The following is a 23,784-nucleotide window of genomic DNA, read 5'->3' as shown; positions in this document are numbered from 1 at the left end:
TGTAATTCCCCTTCTACACCTTGATAACCACTGATCTGCTTTTTGGCACTATAGATGAGTATGTATTTTCTAGAATGTTATATAAGTGGAATTCTAAACATACGTGTATGCATATACGCATATGCATATGTATGTATACATATACGTACTATATGTACATTTTGTCTGGCTTCTTTTATTTGTTTATTTTTAATTTATTTTTTGGCTGCATTGGGTCTTTATTGCTGTGCGCAGGCTTTCTCTAGTTGCAGTGAGCAGGGGCTACTCTTCATTGCAGTGCGGGGGCTTCTCATCGCGGTGGCTTCTCTTGTTGCGGAGCACGAGCTCTAGGCACATGGGCTTCAGTAGTTGTGGCTTGTGGGCTCAGTAGTTGTGACTCGTGAGCTCTAGAGCACAGGCTCAGTAGTTGTGGTGCACAGGCTTTGCTGCTCCGTGGCATGTGGGATCTTCCCGGACCAGGGCTCGAACCTGTGTCCCCCGCGTTGGCAGGCGGATTCTTAACCACCGCCCCACCAGGTAAGTCCATGTCTGGCTTCTTTTTACTGAGCATAATTTTGAAATTCATCCATATTGTTGCATACTTCAATAGTTCATTTTTGTTGCCGAGTAGTATTCCACTGTATGGATGTAGCCCAATTCGTTTTTTTCAACATTTGAGTTGTTTCCAGTTTGGAGCTATTACAAATATAGCTGCCATGAACATTGTGTACAGTCTTTGTGTGGATATATACTTTCATTTATTTGGGGCAGATACCTAGGAATGAAATGACTATGTCATAGGGTGGATGTATTACTTAACTTTTTAAGAAACTGCCAAACTGCTTTCCAAAGTGGTTGTACCATTTCACACTTCCACCAGCAGTGTGTGAGAGGTCCAGTTTCAACACATCTTCTCTGAGACTTGGTATGTTCAGTTTTAAATTTTAGCTATGCTAGAAGATGTGTCATAGTATCTTACTGCGGTTTTGATTTGCATTTCCCTAGTAACTAAGATGTTGAACATTTCTTCATATGCTAATTTGCCATCTGTGTATTGCCTTTGGTGAGATGTCTGTTCAAATATTTTGCCCATGTATTTTAATTGAGTTGATTGTTTCCTTATTGAATTTTGAGAATTCTTTATGTGTTCTGGACACAAGACCTTTATTTGACATGTGATTTGCAAATATCTTTTCCCAGTCTATAGCTGTTTTTTCATTCTCTTAACACTGTCTTTTTTTTTTTTAATAATGATTTTGGAAATCTTCTAGGATTTACTATTTATTTTTAAAATTTTATTTACTTATTTTTGGCTGTGTTGGGTCTTCATTGCTGCATGCGGGCTTTCTCTAGTTGCAGAGAGTGGGGGGCTACTCTTCGTTGCAGTGCACGGGCTTCTCATTGCGGTGGCTTCTCTTGTTGTGGAGCACGGGCTCTAGGCGTGCAGGCTTCAATAGTTGTGGCTCGCGGGCTCTAGAGCACAGGCTCAGTAGTTGTGGCACACGGGCCTAGTTGGTCTGCAGCATGTGGGATCTTCCCGGACCAGGGCTTGAACCCGTGTCCCCCGTGTTGGCAGGTGGATTCTTAACCACTGTGCCACCAGGGAAGCCCAACACTTTCTTTTGAAAAGCAGAAAATTTTAATTTTGAAGTACTTTTATTTATCAGTTTTTCTTATATAAATCATACTTGTTTTCATATTTAAGAAATCTTTGCCTAACCCTAGGTCCCAAAGATTTTATGGAATTTTTATATCTTTATGTAAATGTCTATGATTTGTTTTGAATTAATTTTTGTAAATGGTGTGAAGTACAGATCAAAGTTTTTTCTTCTTCCTTCCTTCCTTTCACATATGGATATTTAATTATTCCAGCATCATGTATTGAATTTACCTTTCAACTTTGTTGAAATCAGTTGGCCATAGAAATGTGGATTTATTTCTGGACTCTGTCTTCTGTTCCATTGACATTTTTTTTTCTTTTATGCCAGTACCGCAGTAACAACTTTATAATAACTTTTGAAAACAGGTAGTGTAAGTCCTTCAGTTTTAGTTCTTTTCCCCAGGTGGTTTTCGCTCTTCTAGGTCCTTTGCATTTTCATATAAATTTTAGAATCAGTCTGTACATTTCCACACACAAAAAAAGCCTAATGAGATGATTGCGGTTGCATTGAATTTGTAGATCACTTTGGAGGAAAATTGTCATTTTAATTTCCTTTCTGCATCCTGGCTACATTGCTTAGAGCTGTGTAAACTTGGGCACTTTACTTAACCTTTCTGAGCCTAAATTTTTTCAGTTACAAAAAGGATGTGATTACTTATCTGTAAGGTAATGTGAGGTATAAATAAATCAATATTTGTAAAGTACTTTTGCTCTTATTTTCTAAGTACATTTCACTGTAGGAATTAGATTTACAGGGTAATAAAGAAAATTTAATTTTTTCAACTTTCATCCACCATTTACCAGAAATACTTTCATTATCATTTTACATTTGGAAAAGAGTAGTCTTTCATAGTCAGAAGCCCTCATTTTATGTAAGTGCTACTGAGCTCCCAAGCAAGGTGACTTGGCCAAAATTACTCACCTAGCAAGAACAGTTGAGAACTATTTTAATCTTAAATGTTAGCATGAGCTGACAGACTCAGTTCATTCAACACATATTTACATAGTGCCTAATAAATGCCAGCCACTGCGCAAGGTCGTCTGCCAGCCTCTTGTGAGTCAAAAGTGAGGCCAATAGTATTTCTTCTTCTCACAAAGCTTATGAACTACTGGGGAGGGTTGTGGCACATCACCATTATTGCCAAGTGGACTTTGAGGTGGTGTGCTGAAAGTCCAATGGCTTTATTTTTTAAGGAAACTAAGGGCTGAGTTTCTTTAGGGTTAAGTGTTTTGCCTTTTGTCATAGTGCTAGTTAGAGGTGGAATCAGTACCGTCAGCCCTCATATCCGTGGGTTGCAAATCCGTGGATTCAACCAACTGTGGATCAAGATATTTGAAAAAAAAAAAAATCCTAGACGGTTCCAACAAGCAAAACTTGAATTTTCTGCATACTCACAACTGTTTACATTGTACTTACAACTATTTACATTGTATTGGGTTTTATAAGTAATCTAGAGATGATTTAAAGTGTATGAGAGGATTGTGTAGGTTATATTCTCTGATTTTTGTATCTGAGGGTGTCCAGGAACTATTCCCCACCCCCTTCCCCTACTCCCACCAGGTACTGAGTGATCACTGTACTTGCAACTCCTGACTCCTAGTCTGGTGCTCTTTCTGCAACCTGGTCATGTGCCCTTATGGAGCCATTTCCATTAGTCACTGTCTCGACTACCACTCACACTAAGTCTGCAACGCTCTGGGTTACTGAAGGTGAAAAAAAAGAGAGCAAAGCAAAGAAAAAAATGTGATGTGTTCCATCATTCTAGATGTCAAAACCCTGCTGGCACATCCGACTAACAGCAGGTTCCCTGATGTTTTCAGGAGATGTCCTGTCTGGTGGTTTACTAGTCAACATCTCTCTTTGTTTAAGTTGCTGTGGGGCCAACTGACTCAGTGTCACAGTGGAAATGCGACATTTGTTTCATTTGTCATTTTTGGTATAATGTCACATTTAATTTTATAATTGTTTAGTAAGAAAGTTGTAGTTAGTAAACAAAAGTTTATTATTGCTTTATGAAAACTGATAATACAGCCTCAAGGCTAACATTTTATTTGTTAAGCCACTTAATGAGGAATTGGATTCGATAGTAATAATAGCTTACTATTTCATTGACTTAACTGAGTCCTTGGCATTATATTAAATGTTTCCATTTTATGGATAAAGGATCAGTTAGAAGGGGTGATGAAATTTGCCAAAACCTTGGTGCTAATAAAGCCTGAGTTTGGTTTGAGATTCCTAAACGTTTTGAATCCCTAGGCGCTTTCATTCCTAGTATCACTTCTGGCCCAAGATTCTGCTCAATGCTCCTTCTGCCTGTATTCACTTCCTGTGAATATTCTCTTCCCTCTGACCCAGTTCAGTCCCCTTCCCCCAATTCCCCCCTCAGTAAACCACTCTCCCAAGGCATTTGTGTGTGTAGCACTCTTTAATGAAGGTTGCTGCTAGGGGTGGGTATAGGAGACGGGAGGACATAGGAGTGGAGGCTGTTCCTTACAGCAGAATGAACAACTTCAAAACTGAGCATGAGGCAACTCTTTTCTTAAAATTCCTTAGCCACTCTATCCCTGGAGGTTCTACAGTGACCATCTGTGTGTAACGGCCCCAGCATACACACATAGTTCTTGTCCATGCACTCTTAGAAGTCAGTTTGGGTTTTAAATAACTTTATAAAAAATCACACCACCAGAGCAAATGCTTTTGATCATAGTTTACCTATAAGTAAAACAGCAATGATAGTGTCTGTTTGACCTGTTTCATTAGGATTGTCTCCTTTTTTGAAAAAACATATTTTTTTTTCTGTACCTTATATCCTTGTAGTTATTTACTTTATACACAGTAATTGGTACCTTTTATCCCCTACCCCTATCACGCCTGTCTCCCCTTCCCTCTCCCCCCTGGTAACCAGTAGTCTGTTCTCTATATCTGTGAGTCTGTTTCTGTTTTGTTAGCTTCGTGTTTTTTGTTTTGTTTTGTTTTTGTTTGTTTGTTTTAGAGTCCGCAGGTAATTGATAAGATGCACTGTTTGTCTTTCTCTGTTTGACTTATTTCACTAAGCATAATACACTCCAGGTCCATCCACGTTGTTACAAATGGCAAAATTTATTCTTTTTATGGTTGAGTAGCATTCCATTGTATATATATATATATATACACCACATCTTCTTTATCCATTCATTGGTTGATGACACCTAGCTTGCTTCCATATGTTGGCTATTGTAAATAATGCTGCTTTGAACATTGGGGTGCATGTATCTTTTTTAATTAGTGTTTTTGATTTTTTCAGATATATACCCAGAAGTGGAATTGCTGGATCATATGGTAGTTCTATTTTTAGTTTTTTCAGAAACCTCTGTACTGTTTCCACAGTGCCTACACCGATTTACAATCCCACCAACAGTGCACAGAGTTCCTTTTTCTCCATATCCTTGACAACATTTGTTATTTGTGGTCTTTTTGACGATAGTCATTCTGACAGGTGTGAGATGATATATCATTGTGGTTTTGATTTGCATTTCTATGATAATTAGTAATGTTGAGCACCTTTTCATGTGCCTTTTGGCCATTCCTATCTCTTCTTTGGAAAAATGTCTATACAGGTCTTCTGCCTATTTTTTGATTGAGTTGTTTAGATTTTTTGATATTGAGTTGTATGAGCTGTTTATATATTTTGGATATTAATCCCTTATCAGTCACAACATTTGCATATATTTTCTCTCATTCAGTAGGTTGTCTTTTTGTTTTGTTGATGGTTTTCACTGCTGTGCAAAAGTCTTTAAGTTTAATTAGGTCTCATTTATTTATTTTTGCTTTTATTTCCTTGCTTTAGGAAACTGATCCAAAAAAATACTGCTACAATTTATGTCAAAGAGTGTTCTGCCAGTGTTTTCTTATAGGATTTTTATGATTTCCAGTCTTACATTTAGGTCTTTAATCCATTTTGAGTTTATTTTTGTATATGGTATGAGAAAACGTTATAATTGCACTCTTTCACATGTAGCTGCCCAGTTTCCAGCACCAGTTATTGAAGAGACTGTTTTTTCTCCATTGTATATTCTTGCCTCCTTTGTCATAGATTAATTGACCATAAGTGCCTGGGTTTACTTCTAGGCTCTCTATTCTGTTCCATTGATCTATGTGTCTGTTCTTGTGCCAGTACTATACTGTTTTGATGACTGTGGCTTTGTAGTATAGTATGAAGTCAGGGAATGTGATGCTTCCAGCTCCATTCTTCTTTCTCAAGATTGTTTTGACTATTTGAGGTCTTTTGTGATTCCATACAAATTTTAAAATTATTTGTTCTACTTTTGTGAAAAATGCCATTGGTATTTTGTTAGGGATTGCATTGAATCTGTAGATTGCCTTGGGTAGTATGGTCATTTTAACAATATTAGTCTTCCAAATTCATGAACATGGTATATCTTTCCATCTGTTTGTGTCGTCTTCAATTTCTTTCATCAGTGTCTTATGGTTTCCTGAGTACAGGTCTTTTATTTCCTTAGGAAAGTTTATTCCTAGGTATTTTATTCTTTTTGATGTGATTGTAAATGGGATAGTTTCCTCAATTTCTCTTTCTGGTAGTTCACTGTTAGTGTACAGAAATGCAATAGGTTTTTGTATATTAATTTTGTATTCTCCAACTTTATCATCATTGATGAGCCCTAGTAGTTTTTTAGTGGCATCCTTAGGGTTTTCTGTGTATAATATGTCAACTGCAAACAGTAACAGTTTTACTTCTTCCTTTCCAGTTTGGATTCCTTTTATTTCTTTTTCTTGTTTGATTGCTATGGCTAGGACTTCCAATACTGTGTTGAATAAAAGTGGCAAGAGTGGGCATCCTCACCCTGTTCCTGATCTTAGAGGAAACGCTTTCAGCTTTTCACTGTTAGGTATGATGTTAGCTGTGGGCTTATCATATATGGCCTGTATTATGTTGAGGTATGCTCCCTGTATACTTACTTTGTTGACAGTTTTTGTCATAAATGGGTGTTTTACATAAAAATTTTTGTCAAAAACTTTTTCTGCATCTATTGAGACAATCATATGATTTTTATTATTCAGTCTATTAATTTGTTGTTGTATCATGTTGATTGATTTGTGGATATTGAAAAATCCTTGCATCTGAGACAGATCCCACTTGATCATGGTGTATGATCTTTTAAATATATTGTTGGATTCAGTTTGCTAATATTTTGTTGAGGATTTCTGCATCTATGTTTATCAGTGATATTGACCTGTAATTTTCATTTTTTGTGATATCTTTCTCTGGATTTGGTATCAGGGTGATGCTGGTACCATAGAATGAGTTTGGAAGCATTCCTTCCTCTGCAAATTTTTGGAATAGTTTGAGAAAAATAGATGGTAACTCTTCCCTAAATGTTTGGTTAGAATTCACTTGTGAAGCCATCTGGTCCTGGACATTTTTGTTGGAGTTTTTTTCAAATAAATTTATTTATTTATTTATTTATTTATTTTTGGCTGCATTGATTTCTTCAGTGAGCCATTGGTTGTTTAGTAGCATATTGTTTAGCCTTTTGTGTTTAGCCACGTGTTTGTGGTTTTTTGCATTTTTTTCTTGTAATTGAAATAGTGTTGTAGTCAGAAATGATGCTTGATATGATTTCAGTTTCCTTAAATTTATCAAGGCTTGTTTTGTGCCCTAACACGTGCAGCTTGTGATCTATCCTGGAGAATGTATTCTACGTGCACTTGAAAAGAATGTGTATTCTGCTGCTTTTGGATGGTATGTTCTATATATATCTATTAAATTCATTTGGCTTAATGTGTCATTTAAGGCCAGTGTTTCCTTATTGACTTTCTGTCTGAATGATCTGTCCATTAATATAAGTGGGGTGTTAAGGTCCCCTACTATTTTTGTGTTACTGTCAATTTCTCCCTTTATGTCTGTTAATATTTGCCTTATTTATTTAGGTGTTCCTATGTTGGGTGCATATGTATTTGCAATTGTTATATCTTCTTGAATTGATCACTTGATAATATCATTATGTAATATTCTTTGTCTCTTATAACAGTCTTTGTCTTAAAGTCTATTTTTGTCTGATATAATTATTACTTCCCTGGCTTTCTTTTGATTTCCATTTGCATGGAATACCTTTTTCCATCTCCTCACTTTTAGTCTTGTGTGTGTCTTTAGATCTGAAGTGAGTCTCTTATAGGCAGCATATATACAGGCCTTGTTTTTATATGCATTCTGTCACTTTGTGACTTTTGATTGGAGCATTTGGTCCATTTACATTGAAAGTAGTTATTGATATGTATGTTCTTGGTGCCATTTTTTAAATTGTTTTTGCAGTTCTTTTTTGTTCCTTTCTTCTTTTGTTGTCTCTTATGATTTGATGATTATCTTTAGTGTTATGTTTGGATTATTTCCTCTTTTTTGTGTGTGTGTCTATTTTTGATTTTTGGTTTCTAGTTATCATCAGGTTTATACATAGCAATCTGTATACATACATGATTGTCTTAAGTTGCGGATTTCTTAATTTCAAATACATTTTAACAACAGTGCATTTGTTCTCACCAACCCTTACAATGACTGTTTTCAACATTATATTTTACATCTTTTTGTTTTGTGTATTCCTTGACTCCTTATTACAGACATAGATGATTTTACTAGTTTTGTCTTTTAGCCTTCCTACTAGCTTTGTATGTAGTTGATTTACTACCTTTACTATATATTTGCCTTTACCAATGAGCTTTTTCCTTTGTAGTTTTCATGTTTCTAGTTGTGGCCTTTTCTTTTTCTCTTAGAGAAGTCCTTGTGACTTTTCTTGTAAAGATGATTTGGTGGTGTTGAACTCTTCTAGCTTTTGCTTGTCTGCAAAACTTTTCATCTCTTCATCAAATCTGAATGAAAGCCTTCCCAGGTAGAGTATTGCTGGTGCTAGGTTTTCCCCTTTCAACACTTTAAGTATATCGTGCCACTCCCTTCTGGCCTGCAGAGTTTGTGCTGAAAAGTCAGTTGATAAACTTATGGGAGTTCCTTTTTATATAACTTGTTGATTTTTACCTTGCTGCTTTTAATATTCTCTCTTTATCTTTAATTTTTGCCATTTTAATTATGATGTGTCTTGGTGTGTTCCTCTTTGGGTTGATCCTGTATGGGATGCCCTGTGCTTCCTGGACCTGTATGTTTGCTTCCTATTCCAGGTTAGGGAACTTTTCAGCTATTATGTCTGCCAATATGTTCTCTGCCCCTTTCTATTTCTCTTCTCCTTCTGGGACCTCTGTGATGCAAATATTAGTATGCCTGATGTTGAAGTGGAGCTCTCTTAAACTGTTCTCATTTCTTTTTGTTTGTTTTTCTTTTTTCTGTTCAGCTTCAGTGGTATCCACTATTCTGTCTTCCAGTTCACTGATCTGTTCCCTTGTATCATTTAATCTCCTGTTGATTCCTTCTAGTGTATTTTTCATTACAGTTATTGTGTTCTTCATCTCTTTTTGGTTCTCCTTTATATCTTCTAACTCTTTGTTATGAACTTCTAACTTCTCACTCATCCATTCTTCTTCCAAGTTCTTTGATAGTCTTATGATCATTACCCTGAACTCTTTCTTGGGTAGATTGCCTATCTCCACTTCACTTAGCCTTCTTCCAGGGTTTTATCTTGTTTCTTCATTTGGAACATGTTCCTCTGTTGCCTCATTTTGCCTAATTTGCTGTTATTATTTCTATGTATCTGGTAGACTGGTTACATTTGACCTTGGAGAAGTGGCTCTTTGTAGGAGATGTCCTATCAGCACATTCCCCTCTGATCATCAGAGCTATATACTATAAGCATGCCCCCTATGTGGACTGCATGGCACCTTCTCTCATGGAGGGCTGTCTAATGGGGGTGGTCTGGTTGGCATGGCTGGCCCCTCGTCCAGTTGGTTGCTGGACCCTGCCATGTGCACAGGCTGCCAGCTGCTGTTTGGCAGGGCTGGGTCACAAGGTCACTGGGTGCAGAACCCCAGGGGGTCCCAGGGCTAGTGCTGGCTCACTGATGAGCAGAGCGAGATTCTGGGGTGGGAGGTTGTGGGGCCTAGGCATCAGAACTGGTGTCAGACTGCTATTGGCTGGGACTGGTTCCTGACATAGCTGGTGTGGAACCCAGGGTGTCCAGAAGCTTGTGTCAGCCCCCTGGTTAGTGGGGCCAGATCCAGGAGTGACTGGCTGAGGGGTGTCTCAGAGCTGGTGTTGTCCTGCTGGTGGGTGTGGCTGGCTTGTCCTGAGGCTAGAGGTGGCTCACTGGTGGGCAGGGCCTAAACCCATAGCATTTGGGGGCCAGTGCCTGCTCACTGGTGTGTGGAGCTGGGTTCCAGGGTCTCTGGCTGTAGGGCCATGGGGGTTCTGAGTCTAGTGCCTGGGCACCGGTGTATGGCGCCAGGTCCTGGGCCCTCTGGTGGACAGGGATGTGTCCACGGGTGGCTGTGGGCTCAGAGGGGCTGCAAGTAACATGCTCAGCTACTTACTAGGCTTGACGTATCCCAGTACTGGTGCCTGTAGCCTGGTGGGTGGGGGTGGGGTGGGGTGGCAGACGGGGTCCCAAGGCTAGTAAGCTAGAAGGAGAATTCCAGATGGACATTTGCCAGCATCCAGCATCACTCGACAGCATCAGAATTCTAGATGGACACTTCTACATGGTAGAAGGAGCTCCCCAAGATGGCTGCCACCAGTGTCTGCTTCCCTGGGGCAAACTCCAGTTGTCTCCTGCCTCTACTTGAGACTTGCCAACATTAGCAGATGGATCTGATCCAGGCTCCCTTCAAATTACTGCCTCTGTCCTGGGTCCCAGAGTGTGAGAAGTTTTCTGTGCACTCTTTAAGAATGGAGTTTCTATTTCCCACAGCCTCTGGGTCTCCCAAAAGTAAGTCCACCGGCCTTCAAAGCCAAGTGTTCTGAGGGCTCGTTTTCCCCGTGTAAAACCCCCAGGCTGGGGAGCCTAATGTGTGGGGCTCAGACCCTTCACTCCTAGGGGAGAACCTCTGCAATTGTAATTATTCTTCTGTTTGTGGGTTGCCCACCTAGTGGTATGGCTCTTGACTATACCACAACACTGCCCCTCCTACCCATCTCCTGTGGTTCCTTCTTTGGATCTTTAGTTGTAGAAGATCTTTTCTGGTAGATTCTATCACTCTCATCAGTAGTTGTTCTGTTAATAGTTGTAAAGTTGGTGTGCCCATGAAAGGAGGTGAGCTCAAGGTTTTTGTACTCCACCGTCTTGGCCGTGATTGTCTCTTGAGGGTCTAATAAAATGATGGAAGTTTAAACACTTAAAAAAACTATATATGTGTGTGTGTGTATATATATATATATATTCATACATATATATATGTGTGTATATCTATATATCTACATATCTATACCTATCTATCGATTGATACAGAGCAGGGCCCTGTGGGGCTCTTGGGCACAAAGACTTTCTGAGTCCCCCATTTCTTTGATTACAGGAAATAGCCTTCATTCAGCCTCCATGACTTTCCCTGAGTTCCAGTGAGCAGATTCAAGCGGTTGTTAATTAGGGAAGGGAAGGGATGTGAGACAAGAGAGAAACAGTCAAGAGACACAATAGTGCAGGCTTGGGGCAAGGTCCTGGTTCCCCATCAACGGATACACACAACCATACCTTTGAGCTGTTTTGCAGATACTGAAATCCCCTCCAGGTGGGAAGTGCTAACAAGTAATGATGGTATGCTTCCCACAAGCATGTAGACCCCAGACCAGTTGGAACCTGAAGGTTGATGATGCTGACTCCTACTTAGCTCACTGCCAACCAACCAATCAGAAGAATGTCCACAAGCTGATCACACCCCATTACTGTAAAACTTCTCACTACCCTCTCCAAGTTGGGACACACGGTTTTGAGGGCATTAGCCTGCTGTGGCCCCCTTTGCCTGGCAAAGCAATAAAGCTATTCTTTTCTACTTCACCCAAAACTCTGTCTCCAAGATTTAACTCGGTGTCGGGGTACAGAGGCCGGATTTGGCTTCAATTTTGGTGTGCAGCGTGGGACTGACTTAGGGACAGTCCCAGGTCGGGGTGGGGGGTCCCTTGGCTTGATTGGACGCTCCGAGGTTTTCTCCATGCCAGCCTCTTTCAAGAGAGCAGAAGGTTGGAGAATTCCTTTAGAGGCCAGATCGCCTGGGACTCTTGCCTGGAAAGGCCAAGCCCCAGTTTATCCTGTCCGCCATCCTGGCAGCTGGAACTCCAAGGCGGGAGTAGGGCAGAAGAGGGACCACCCTAGCAGCTGCCAAGGCCATCTCTGCCTTGAGGACATTCCTCTCTTCCTCCCCCCTCACTGCCCTGGACTTCCTACTCCAAGGAATTGTTTTGGGGAAGCAGAAAAGTAGCGTTTGGGATGTTACGACACCTCTGCCAGTGTTTTGGTAAGCCCCCTCAGCTTGCATTGCTGAGGCCACTTGGTTTGGTCTGTTTGGCGAACCTCTGGTTCCCGTTTGGGGATTTTTCCATTAGGAAGATCCAAGGCCACCGGGTTAGTGGGAGTTGGAAGCCAGTTTGAGCCTTGGGCTGTTTGTTTCTTTTTGTGTGTGTGTGGCTTCTGTTTGGCGGCGAGGATTCTGGTTTTGCTTTCCATTTTGTGTGCGAGGCTGTTTAATTTGACTCAACATGGGAAGCGCTTCTTCTTGTATTCCATCTGATAGCCCCCCGGGAAAATGTTGGCAGATTGGTCGACCTATAACTATGAATCTATGACTAAAAAGAATAAGGTTCTATTGTAATTCTGTTTGGCCAAAGTATATTCTTAAAAGTGAGGAGAGGTGGCCTTTGCATGGTGGCCTAAATTATTATACTATTCTTCAGGTAGAATTGTTTTGTCACAGGAATGGAAAGGCTGGTAATTCTCTCCACTCCATCTGGGCTAGCCACTCTGGGCTCCCTGAGAGCCACCTCCGGGTTTGTTCTCTTTCAAGAACTGACCCAATCTATTTGCAAGCCTTTCTCTGGGAATGGAAGTGGAATTTTTAAACTATACCTCCTCTGATATTCTGTCTGTGTGGCCGTAGTTTATCTGTTGTTTGTGTTTTTGTGGATATTGTTTTGGGGTACGCCACTCAGGCTTGCACAGGATGGGAAAATTCTACCCAATCATTGCAAGCCATTTTGAGTTCTCAGTCTGGGAGTGGAAATGGAATCTTTGGGCTACACCTTGTCTGATCTTTTGTTTGTGGGACCGTGTTTGTTGTTTGTATGTATGTGTGTCAGTACTTATATTGACTGGTCGAGATGTCTTTGCTAAATAACAGGGCTCACATGAGACAATACCAGGGAATCCTTCCCTGTAGTGTCAGGCTTTGCCTGTGGCAGAATGCTGGTTGGGATTTTCCCTTTGGGACAAGCCTTGTTATGGGTAACCAGAGTTCTGTTCCATCTTGTAACCGCCCCCTGCCCCCCAGGGTATTGTTACAAAACTTCGAGAGACCACTGTGCCCAGACCCTCAGGAATACTTATCTTATCTAGACTATCTGTAGAAAAAAAAAAAAAAGATGGGGGGCAGAGGGGGGAAGCCTTTTTAAAATCAAGTGGAAAAACTGAGATTCTGGTTGTCTTTATGTAAAAGTTAACTTGTAAATGAGCTCTATTTAATTCACTTAAAATTGAGCACTTACAAATTAAATCTAAATGTGTAGAAAATGGCCAAGATAAATTTTGGGACCACATGATCTGGGGATTATTCAGTACTGAACTGATATTTGCTATTGAAGGTGGCTTAAGCTTGTTGGTTTGATTAATATAGACCTTTCTTTAGAGTTATCAATGTTAAGTAATGCAAGTGAGATAAGAGCTTTTGGGTAAAACTCTTTAGGAATAATTGTTTTAGGAATGTGTACTTAAGAATAATCTTTTCAGCTGCTTGGTAGCTTAATAATTTAGAGTTAAGTTAAATGATGGAAGTTTATTGAATAGATAGATCATTTCCAAATAAAATATTAAGATACTGAAACATTAATTAGTGAATGTTGGCTTCCCTTGGCAGAGAGGAGACTAAAGGAGGAATCTAAAGGTATTTGGTGCCACCCTGGGATATTCTCCATAAGAAAGCACATGTTTTGAGAATTGTGCGCGGTCAGGATTTTCTAAGATTGGATTATTAAATCTAGTTAGGTAGATGGATTTTGTTGGGAGTGGGCTAGAGCAAGACCAGATTCAGATTCGGTTTCTCCCTTCAAAGTTTTCTTAGAATACTGCTTTTGACGACAGCTCGTGAGTTTCTTTGCCTTTAAGCGATCTATATTTGCTTTTGAAGTCTCTTCACTTTGGTTAAATGAAATAAGTATTGTGTGACAGATTCTAAAAGTTCTTTCAACCTCCAACTAACGTTAAGATGCTTTAGAAGGCCGAGGCATCTCAGAGAGAAATATTTAATTAGTATGTTAAATTACATGGCATTCCTAAAAATCTAGTATGTCCTTGTAAAATGTTATCAGTCGTAATTCTAGTTATTTAAAAATGTTGCACGTTACAGCAATAACTAAGTTTCTTTTTGTCAATCCCATTGTGATCAAATGTTTAACCATGACTTTTTAAGTCTATGATTTGTAGACAGTTATTATTTTGTATTTTGATAAATCTCAGGTTGTACTGGGAAACTGGGTAAGAAATTAAAAAAAAAAATCCTAAGGGAAAGCTTGATGGTTTCATAAAAAGTTAACAAGAGGATTGGTTACTAAATGAACTGGTGAATATGGTTATAATTTTTATGGGTTTTGTCTGAAATGTTACTGGCTTTGATCTGTGTTTTCCAGATATAGGAAAAAAACTTCCCCTCAAGTTGGTTATGATTTGCAACAATTTGGTAAATTACACCTCTGTGAGTAAAATTGAGATATTTTTCTTTTCCCTCTGCCTGTTCCCTTCAAAAATTGGAGACTCTTGGGTTCTGAGCAGCCTTATCAGGCGAATGAGAAAAACTGTCTCCTGGCATGTGCAGAAATCTTGATATTTTGGGGACCTCTAAAAGAGAGAAATCAACCTAGGCAAAATCTGATGGCAGGCCTTTGATATGGCTTTCTTGGCCTTGAGAGGCCTTTTGGAAATTTAGTCTGAGACTTCTTCTGAGGAATTACACCAGAGTCAATGTGGAAGAACCTATGTGGTCAATGGACCAATCTTATTTTAGAAACAAATTAGTCTTGGCTATACTTGATGAACATGGGGGCAATTTTAGAAAAAAATTATGTTTCACTGAATATTAAATTCTAGTTTTGTTAATTAATGTCTGTGCTTACCAAGACTTACTTCCCAGATAGTTCCTTGTGGTTATGTTATATTGTTCCAAAATTTAATTAAATTGTCAGAAGAACACTCTAAGTTTGTTTCTGAAGCCTAACTTTGTAATCAATCTTTGGATAAAGATCAGATGCTCCATGATCTAGGAGATTAACACCAGGAGATTAACACCAGGTTATGTTCATTCAAATTTAAAGGGTCACTTATGTTGGGGACAATTAAACCCATACTAGGGATAACCAGACTAGTAACACTAGGAAACTGGGCTGGGTGCCTTATGGATAATGCCAATATATAATTTCCCTTAAAGATGAGGATTGGTACAGAACAGACTAAGTCAGAAGACCTGGGATATACTGGGCTGCACCTAATGGAAGTTCTTAACTTATATTCTGAATTATGACCTTACTAATCTGCTAGCTATATTGTTTTTTATATTGCCTGTTTTGCAAAATTGTTGTTTCTTGCATTACCAAATGTGTGACTGAGCCTCTGATAAAATGATGATGTATAGTTCCATATGAGATCAATGATTGTAATAGTGTAACTAGATATGGGAAGAAGCAACAAGAGGGAATAGTTTCCTGGACCATAAGAGACTAGTAAGACAGGTGGCCCAGAGACTTTTGGTTACTAGTAAGGCCTAGTCCAGTAAGTAAGAGCACATTGAGTGGCCTATCAGCAAAATCTTTGCCAGACCTGGGAATGAGCATTCCTAGCACTGTGGGACAAAATGGTCATGAAATGCCCCCCAAACCATGGTCAAGTTTATGATCCTGAAGGGGCTCTGCCAACTGCAAATTGCCATCTGCCTCTGCAAGGATTAGGCCAATGGCCACTGTGGCCACTGACCTTCAACACCCCCTGAAAGGAATTCAGGGTGGAGATCAGGAATGAGTCACTCTGCTCTGAGAAAAACTGGCAGAACAGGGCTTTAGATAGTTAGATATTTTCAGAAGATTTTATGAGCCCAAATTCTTGCATCTTCTCATATCTAGAAAAGCACTGAAATCATTAACGGTGACATCTGCTTTGGCCATTAAGAAGAGAAATGCAATTGGAAGTCAAAATGGAGGAGCTGTTGGTTCAGACATATGGATGTGATTTCAGACATGTTCCTGTATTGCTGAGAGCTTGAATTTTCTGAGCTGTGTCAGACCTAGGGGATGGCACCAGCCAATCTCAAAACAGTGTCCACTGGTAACTGCAACCTTATGGTTTCAAGGTATCCCCTTGTAACTATTAAACTTTTTAGACAATAAAATTGCTTTAGATCAGATATTAACAACAAAAGAGGAGACATATTTAATGGCCAATGGCTCCTGTTATATATATCTGAATACCATATCAGAAGTTAAAACCTAGTTAGATAAAATTAGACAACTGGCTACCTGGCTACAAGTCTCCCTTAAAGAGCCAGGTCCAGACTGGGTTTCAGGCTTAAATTCCCAGGGGATTGAGACCTTAATCATACTAAACTCAGATCCAGGACTTGGAACTCAGTAATATTTCCAACTCGGTGTCCCAAATTGAGGCAGGACTATGCCCCATTTCAGCTGGAAGTAGTCAGAGCGGTTGTCACCCTATTCCCTAAAAGATTCAGGGAAAGTTAAAAAAGGGAGATTAAAACCAAGTCCCCTGAAACCAAGTTCCTCTGCTGAGTTTATGATTAATGTCTCTATCCAAAACAGTTATTCCCTTCCTTGTCCAACATCTGTTCTCAAGATTGAGGAATATCAAAGAAAAGGGGGGATTGATACTGAGCAGGGCCCTGTGGGGCTCTTGGGCACAAAGACTTTCTGTGTCCCCCCATTTCTCTGATTGCAGAAAATAGCCTTCATTCAGCCTCCATGACCTTCTCTGAGTTCCAATGGGCAGATTCAAGCAGTTGTTAATTAGGGAATGGAGGGGATGTGAGACAAGGGAGAAACAGTCAAGAGAAACAATAGTGCAGCCTTGGGGCAGGGTCCTGGTTCCCCATCAATGGATACACACAACAGTATCTTGAGCTGTTTTGCAGATACTGAAACCCCCTCCAGGTGGGAAGAGTTAACAATTAATGACGGTATGCTTCCCACAAGCACGTAGACCCCAGACCAGTTGGAACCTTAAGGTTGATGATGCTGACTTCTACTTACCACATCAACCAACCAATCAGAAGAATGTCCACAAGCTGATCACACCCCATTACTGTAAAACTTCTCACTACCCTCTCCACGTTGGGACACATGGGTTTTGAGGGCATTAGCCCACTGTGGCCCCCTTTGCCTGGCAAAGCAATAAAGCTATTCTTTTCTACTTCACCCAGAACTGTCTGAGATTTAACTCAGGGTCGGGGTACAGAGGCTGGATTCGGCTTCTCTATCTATCTATCTATCTAAAATGCTATGCCAGTGTAAGACATTTCTCTTGTTGTTGATGCTTTGATTGTAATCAAATAAGAAAAGAGACTATGTACAGTTGATCAGAATCTATGTGGCATTAACACCATATTCTTTGTTAAGTAGAAAAACAATGAATGTTTGATTCTGTGGAAAATTTCTGATTTAGATAATATAAGAGTTTCTTTTTGTGTCTTTTGTTTAAATTAATCCTTTATATTGATAGACTTTAGCAAAGATAATCAAACTTTCCTAACTAGGATGTACAACAGTGCTTGGATATTCAAGGTAAGTTAATAGTTATTTTTTTGTTTTAAGTTATGTAAATGAGAGTTGGCACACTGAGCAATAAATAAATGCATTGGCAAGCATGTGCTTTTTCTTCCTTTTATTTTGCAAAGTGATTTTCTTTTTTCTTTAATTTCAGGAAACAGATATTGATGACAGATATGGAGATTTGGATTCCAGAACAGATTCTGATATTCCAGAAATTCCACCATCCTCAGATAGAACCCCTGAGATCCTCAAGAAAGCTCTATCTGGTTTGTCTTCAAGGTAAGGTTGTTTGAAGATGAATCTAATGGGTACACAAGATAAACTGTGAGGTTATCCTGGACCATGTCCAATGTAATAAATTTCACTTTTGGTGAGTTTTAGAGCTATGAGAGGAGGCTTTACACTTTTTCACCATATATGAGCACAGTATTAGAGGCTTGATGTACATCCTTTCGTTCATCCTTAAAATCTTGTTAAGTGTGAGAAAACCAAGTCTGAGAGGTTAACTGGTGAAGGTTACAGAGCTAGCAAGTTGTGGACCTGGCATTTCTGCCCTTGTCTGACAGGTTTCTGAAGCCAGTGACCCATTTACCAAATCAGGTTGCCTTTTCTGGTATTGGAACATCTAAAAAAGAAAATTCTATATTCTCTGTTCCCTGTTTTTCAAATGCCAGATGGAAATAGGTATTTTTTTTACTTTTAACAGAGTTTAAAATCATTGTCCAAAACTCTACAACCCTTTACCACTTTATATTTGTGCTATACTTTTAAATGTTTAATAACCACCCAATTTCAGCTAATTTTATATTGCCCTTCATTGTAGTCTTTGTAATATGAATTATAAAATTTATAAAAGCAAAATAAATACAATATCAAGATTAACATATGAAACCTGAAATATTGGTACAGAACACTCTTTTTTCAAGTTTTTAATACTGTTACACACGGTAAGAGGTCCATTTTACACCATGCCCCAAGAGACACACAAATGTATATTTTAACTGCTGTAAAAATGTTATAAAGCAATTCTTGCCATTGCTATGTGTGATGCTCTCTGATTTCTTTTATTTTTGATAGCTGTTCTATGTTATTGAACAAAAATACGCTGGATTACTAAATTGATTTTACTACCCATGGGTCATAAATTGGAGTTTGAAAAATACTGATTTAGTCATATCTAGTGAATATAATGTGAGCTTTTCTGATTTTTAATTTCCTAGAGGATGATCATAGTAGAATAAATTGGTTCAAAACAAAATTTTCATAATTTTTAGCCAATAGATATATAGTTTTTTGCTGTCCATTATTAAAAGCATGGTTATCATTTTAGTAGTTCTTGTTCCCAGTTGTTTTCATGACCTAGTTCACAGATGTACCTTTTTTTAAAAATCTCACCTGGTCTTTCTCAGATCTGGATTTTTTTTCATATTGATGTTATATAAGAATAATGCTGGATTCCTTTGTGTCACTCATAACAAGATTTTCCTTAATAATTTTTTTTTCCTGGCATAAAGCAACAATGGCAAGTAGTAGTAGCTGGTATTTATTGAGCATGTATATTTGCTAGGTGCTGCTCCAAGCACTTTATATGTGTTGACTAATTTATTCTCACAACAACCCTGTAACTGTATAAATGGAGAAACTGAAGCACAGAAATGTTTTATATCAAGGGTCGTGTAGCTAGCAAGTGATAGAGCCACATTCTGAACCTAGGCATTGTGCTCTATTTATGAAAGAATTGGTTTTAACAGCAGATAATATATGACTAGTTTCAATCTTTTTGAGAAACTTCTCTGTAAAGATTAAATAAATGTTTTAAAATCTACATTTTACACATTTTAGCCTCTTTTTAATACCCCAAATAGTCTGCCTTACAAAGATTTAGAAATTGTAGATGCATAGGATTAAAAATACTAATTGTATAAGGAATGTACATGGTTTGTCGAAGAAAACCCTATAATCCTCCTACCAAGACATTAATATTTAAAATACTGTGATGTTTATCTTTGAAACTTTTTTTTTACATTGTGTGCATGTGTGTGCCTGTGTGTGTAATGTAAAAATAGCACTGTACTGTTTTCTGCCTTGTTATTTTCATTTTCATTCCATGGTATTAGGAACAACATCCTGAAATATGTGTAAATATTTTAATGACTGTATGATATATTTCTTTGTAGAGCTATAGTTCAACTTACTTAACTTAAACAGCAACTGCTAGACATTTAGCCAATTTCTAAATTTTCACAAAACCAACTCTGCTTTAAATATATTTCTTTATAGCTAACTTTTATTTAGAATCAATAATTATTTTCTTAGTATAAAACTTTAAAAGTGAAATTCCTTGGTCAAAATTTATGTTCATTTTTTAAGGCTCTAATATATAATGCCAGAAAGAGCATAAGCCATTGAAATTGGAAAGAGCGTGAAAGGTCTTCAGTCACTTGGCAGTTGTCCCAGTCTGTTTCTTGACCCGTGTATGGGTCTGTGGAAATGAATATTCATTAGCTAGTGAAGTCTGGCTGTCTCCTTTAGTAAAGAGCTTCTTCAGCAATGAATCTAACTTAGTAGTTCTCTCTGGAAGGGGCAATGCCTTGGATTTTGTACCTTCCCCCAACCAGTGAACATTTGGCAGTGTCTGGAGACATTTTAGGTTGTCACAATAAGAGATGGTGCTGCTGGGGCTTCCCTGGTAGCGCAGTGGTTGAGAGTCCGCCTGCCGATGCAGGGGACACGGGTTCGTGCCCCAGTCCGGGAAGATCCCACATGCCGTGGAGCGGCTGGGCCCATGAGCCATGGCCGCTGAGCCTGTGCGTCCGGAGCCTGTGCTCCACAACGGGAGAGGCCACAGCAGTGAGAGGCCCGCATACTGCAAAAAAAAAAAAAAAAAGAGATGGTGCTGCTGGCACTTAGTAGGTAGAGGCCAGGGAAGATCCTACAGTACACAGAACAACTCTTCACAACAAAGAATGATCTGGCTCAAATGTTACTATTGAAGGTTGAGAAACCGTGGAAATACCCAGGCATAGTCTTGCTGGTGCTCTTGTACTCTATAATGCCATCTTCTTTGTCCCTGGGAACTTGCACACATCCCGTTAACTTCCTTCTAAGGCTGGTAGATAGACTTTCTCAAAACCCCTGCTCTTTGCTAGATGGCCCACCAAGTTCTTGTTTGTTCTTGAAGAGTGCTTCTGTGCCCTAATTCTTGGCTCAGGTGAACTGCCTTGCCAACCTAGGTCTTTCTCATTATGCTTGTACCACTAGGAAAATTTTTTTAAAAATTTTATTACTTTTGGGACTTCCCCAGCGGTCCAGTGGTTAAAACTCCGCATTTCCACTGCAAGGGGCATGGGTTCGATCCCTGGTCGAGGAACTAGGATCCCACATGCTGTGTGGCATGGCCAAAAAAAAAAAGCCAATAAATTTTTATTACTTTTTTTGTTTTTGCGGTACGCAGGCCTCTCACTGTTGTGGCCTCTCCTGTCGCGGAGCACAGGCTCCGGACGCGCAGGCTCAGCGGCCAGGGCTCACGGGCCCAGCCGCTCCGCGGCATGTGGGATCTTCCCGGACCAGGGCACGAACCCGTGTCCCCTGCATCGGCAGGCGGACTATCAACCACTGCGCCACCAGGGAAGCCCAAATTTTTATTACTTTTGAAATAAAAACCCCTTAAGAGTTGTAGTAACAGTAAGACATTGTGCATCACATAACTGATTTGAGCAATAAATGTGTAACCACTTTAGATAATCACTTTAAAGGACGCTGCTTAATTATATACTTTTTAGAAATTTCATTTCTAGCTCATATAGGTCCTGGAAACATGAGACTTGAATGGATTTCCCTACTGATTCTGAGTTCCTTTACCTAAAACAATCTGTGAGGTGATGACTTGGACTCAAAATTAAGGCTTACTCTAATGTGATCATGGTGGCATGGTAAAGGAAATCAAGAATTTTGAATTCGGAACCAGACTTTCCTCTGGATTTTAGTTACAATGGTACATATTCTTTTACATATCAGTGCTCTGTTTTGAACTCAGTGCTTCTCCCCTGAGAGATAACTTTGGGTTACTGTATCAATGGATATATATATTAAGTTTAAGTGTGTGCTTTTATGTGCTTAACTTTGTGTTAGGTATTCTTGGGAGATTTGGGGAGTCATTTAAATTAAAATAAGGCAATTAAGTCTTGTTGGGGAGGGGAATTTTTCTGCCTGGAGTAACATCTGTATAATAAAAGAGAGTAGGTCTTTGTTTAAATCTCTGGTTCTCAGAAGCTACCGTTCTCTGCTGGTCAGAGCCACCCCTTTAACATTAGAGGTACACTTGGCCCTTTCAACTCCCACCAGAGTCTGATTTCTGACACTTGGGTAGTGTCCTCTTCTCTAGAAGAGGTTCTCAGTAATTCTGAGTCTAAGAATCAGTTATGAAGGAGGGCTAAGTACATTTCTGAGGTTCGTGCAAGGAAGACAGGATTATTATCAGGAGACTGGCTTATGGTCTTTTATTTACCTCTGACTAGCTGTGCGACCTAGCCCAGTTTCCTAATCCATTCATTCATCCTCAAAGAGTTCGTTCTATTAAGTCAAATAGAACCTTTCAGCTGTAGCATTTTTGATTCTGCATTCATTTCAGTTCAGCCCCAAAGCTTACAGTCTCATGAAAAATGTATGAGTCTACATACTTATAACAGTAGAGGGAAATAAAGTTGGGTAAGTACAATTTGACCACCATGTGAAAAACCTTGGAAACTATATAAAAGAGTTTGGACTTACTGTTGGCATTTTAGGTCTTGTGTGGACATGATCAAAGGGATATTTGAGGAAGAGTAGTTAGGGGTATCTAGGCTATATAGGAGAGTGATTGAAAGCAGGGAGTGTAATCAGTATTCGATAAATGGATGAAATCAGCTAATATTTCTGTTACAGAGAGGAGAACGAGGGCTTGTGCTTAGAATACAGTGCATATATGCTACTATACGTTGGGTCAAAATCTCTTGTGATATAATTTAAATGTTAGCATTTGAATTAGTAGAAATCAGAAAATTATTTAAAAACTTTACTGTGAGTATAATGTAAAATGAGTGTAGAATGAATAAACTCAGAGGGCAGCAGTTTTAGATTCAGAAAGCATCATGCTTCTATAGGTGTTGTTAGAACGATCTGAGGTGTTTCATACAGTGGCTGCTGACATTTCTTATGACGTAGCCACATAAAGAGTGAAAATATTTGTAAGGTACACTGGGGGTGAAGTGTGAGGCTCCTGCGGTGATGGAGGGCAGGCAGATGGGCTCCCCAGGCTCTTACTGACAGCAGAGGGTCGAGGAGGTCAATTCTCAGTCTACCGGGGACCAGCCAGGTGTGCCTCAGGGAAGCTGTGCTCTAAGCACCAGCAGAGGCCCAAGGAGAAGAGAATACTTTTCTGTGAAAGGCTCTGTCCTCGCAGGAAAGCAGGCAGCACACGCTGAGCAACAGAAAGAACTGACCTTCAGTCTGGCCTTGCCCTCAATGACGGACCTCCCCACACCTTCCTCATTTCCTTGAAATCATGGTGCTTTCCAGTTTCAGTTCCGCATTTTCCTTTCTTTACTTTTTCTCACTGCAAGGCCGTGCTCTCTGTTCTACACCACCTTAAAATCCGTACTCTTTTTATCCACCACACAGAAGGACAGACACCCTTTGGGAGGGCTGTGCACCTGGCCCCTCCTTCCCACCTGAGTGGCCCCGGGCGGACACGTGCGCACACCTGCGTTGGCCACCTCACCTCCCAGCCTCGTGATTCATCCTGTTCACATGGAGCAAAAACTAGTTCTTTTCTTCGGCTAACAGGATTTTTACATTTCCTTTAGCTCTCAGTGAGTGAGCGAATGCTATTGGTTTGTTTGGTTGGTTTGCGTTGTTGTTATTGTATAAGGTAAAGTATAGGGGATTCCTAAAATATAGTTAAGGGAAACCTGTAAGTCTGGCAACTCATTACTGTAACAACACACAGAAATTTAAGAACACGTTAATGCTAACTCTACAAATATTTCCTTTTTAGGTGGAAAAACTGGTGGATTCGTGGAATCCTTACTCTAACTATGATTTCATTGTTTTTCCTGATCATCTATATGGGATCCTTTATGCTGATGCTTCTTGTAAGTGTTTGCCCAAGTGTCTCTTGCTTTGTTTTTCAGCACTGATATTGAAGTAAATTTGAGCATGTCATGAAAAAGAAGGTGGTTCAAGACTTGACAGCAACAAATTTAG

At 39.5% G+C, this 23,784-nt stretch overlaps 1 protein-coding gene across 1 annotated transcript in view; it reads left to right on the top strand.

The window, feature by feature from the left end:
* CDS1 (CDP-diacylglycerol synthase 1) overlaps positions 1-23,784 on the top strand; it is a gene marked incomplete at both ends in the record, with an annotated part of 65,563 nt that overhangs the window by 5,766 nt on the left and 36,013 nt on the right. The window contains 2 exons of the mRNA XM_082653382.1: positions 17,693-17,820; positions 23,576-23,672. Of these exons, the coding sequence (XP_082509508.1) occupies positions 17,693-17,820; positions 23,576-23,672 (225 nt within the window). The remainder of the gene's footprint in view (positions 1-17,692; positions 17,821-23,575; positions 23,673-23,784) is intronic.

The sequence above is a fragment of the Grampus griseus genome, assembly GCF_964374135.1.
Source record: "Grampus griseus genome assembly, chromosome: 4".
Lineage (NCBI taxonomy): Eukaryota > Metazoa > Chordata > Mammalia > Artiodactyla > Delphinidae > Grampus > Grampus griseus.
The sequence above is the reverse complement of the archived record's forward strand: the minus strand, read 5'-3'. Positions and strand labels throughout refer to the sequence as shown.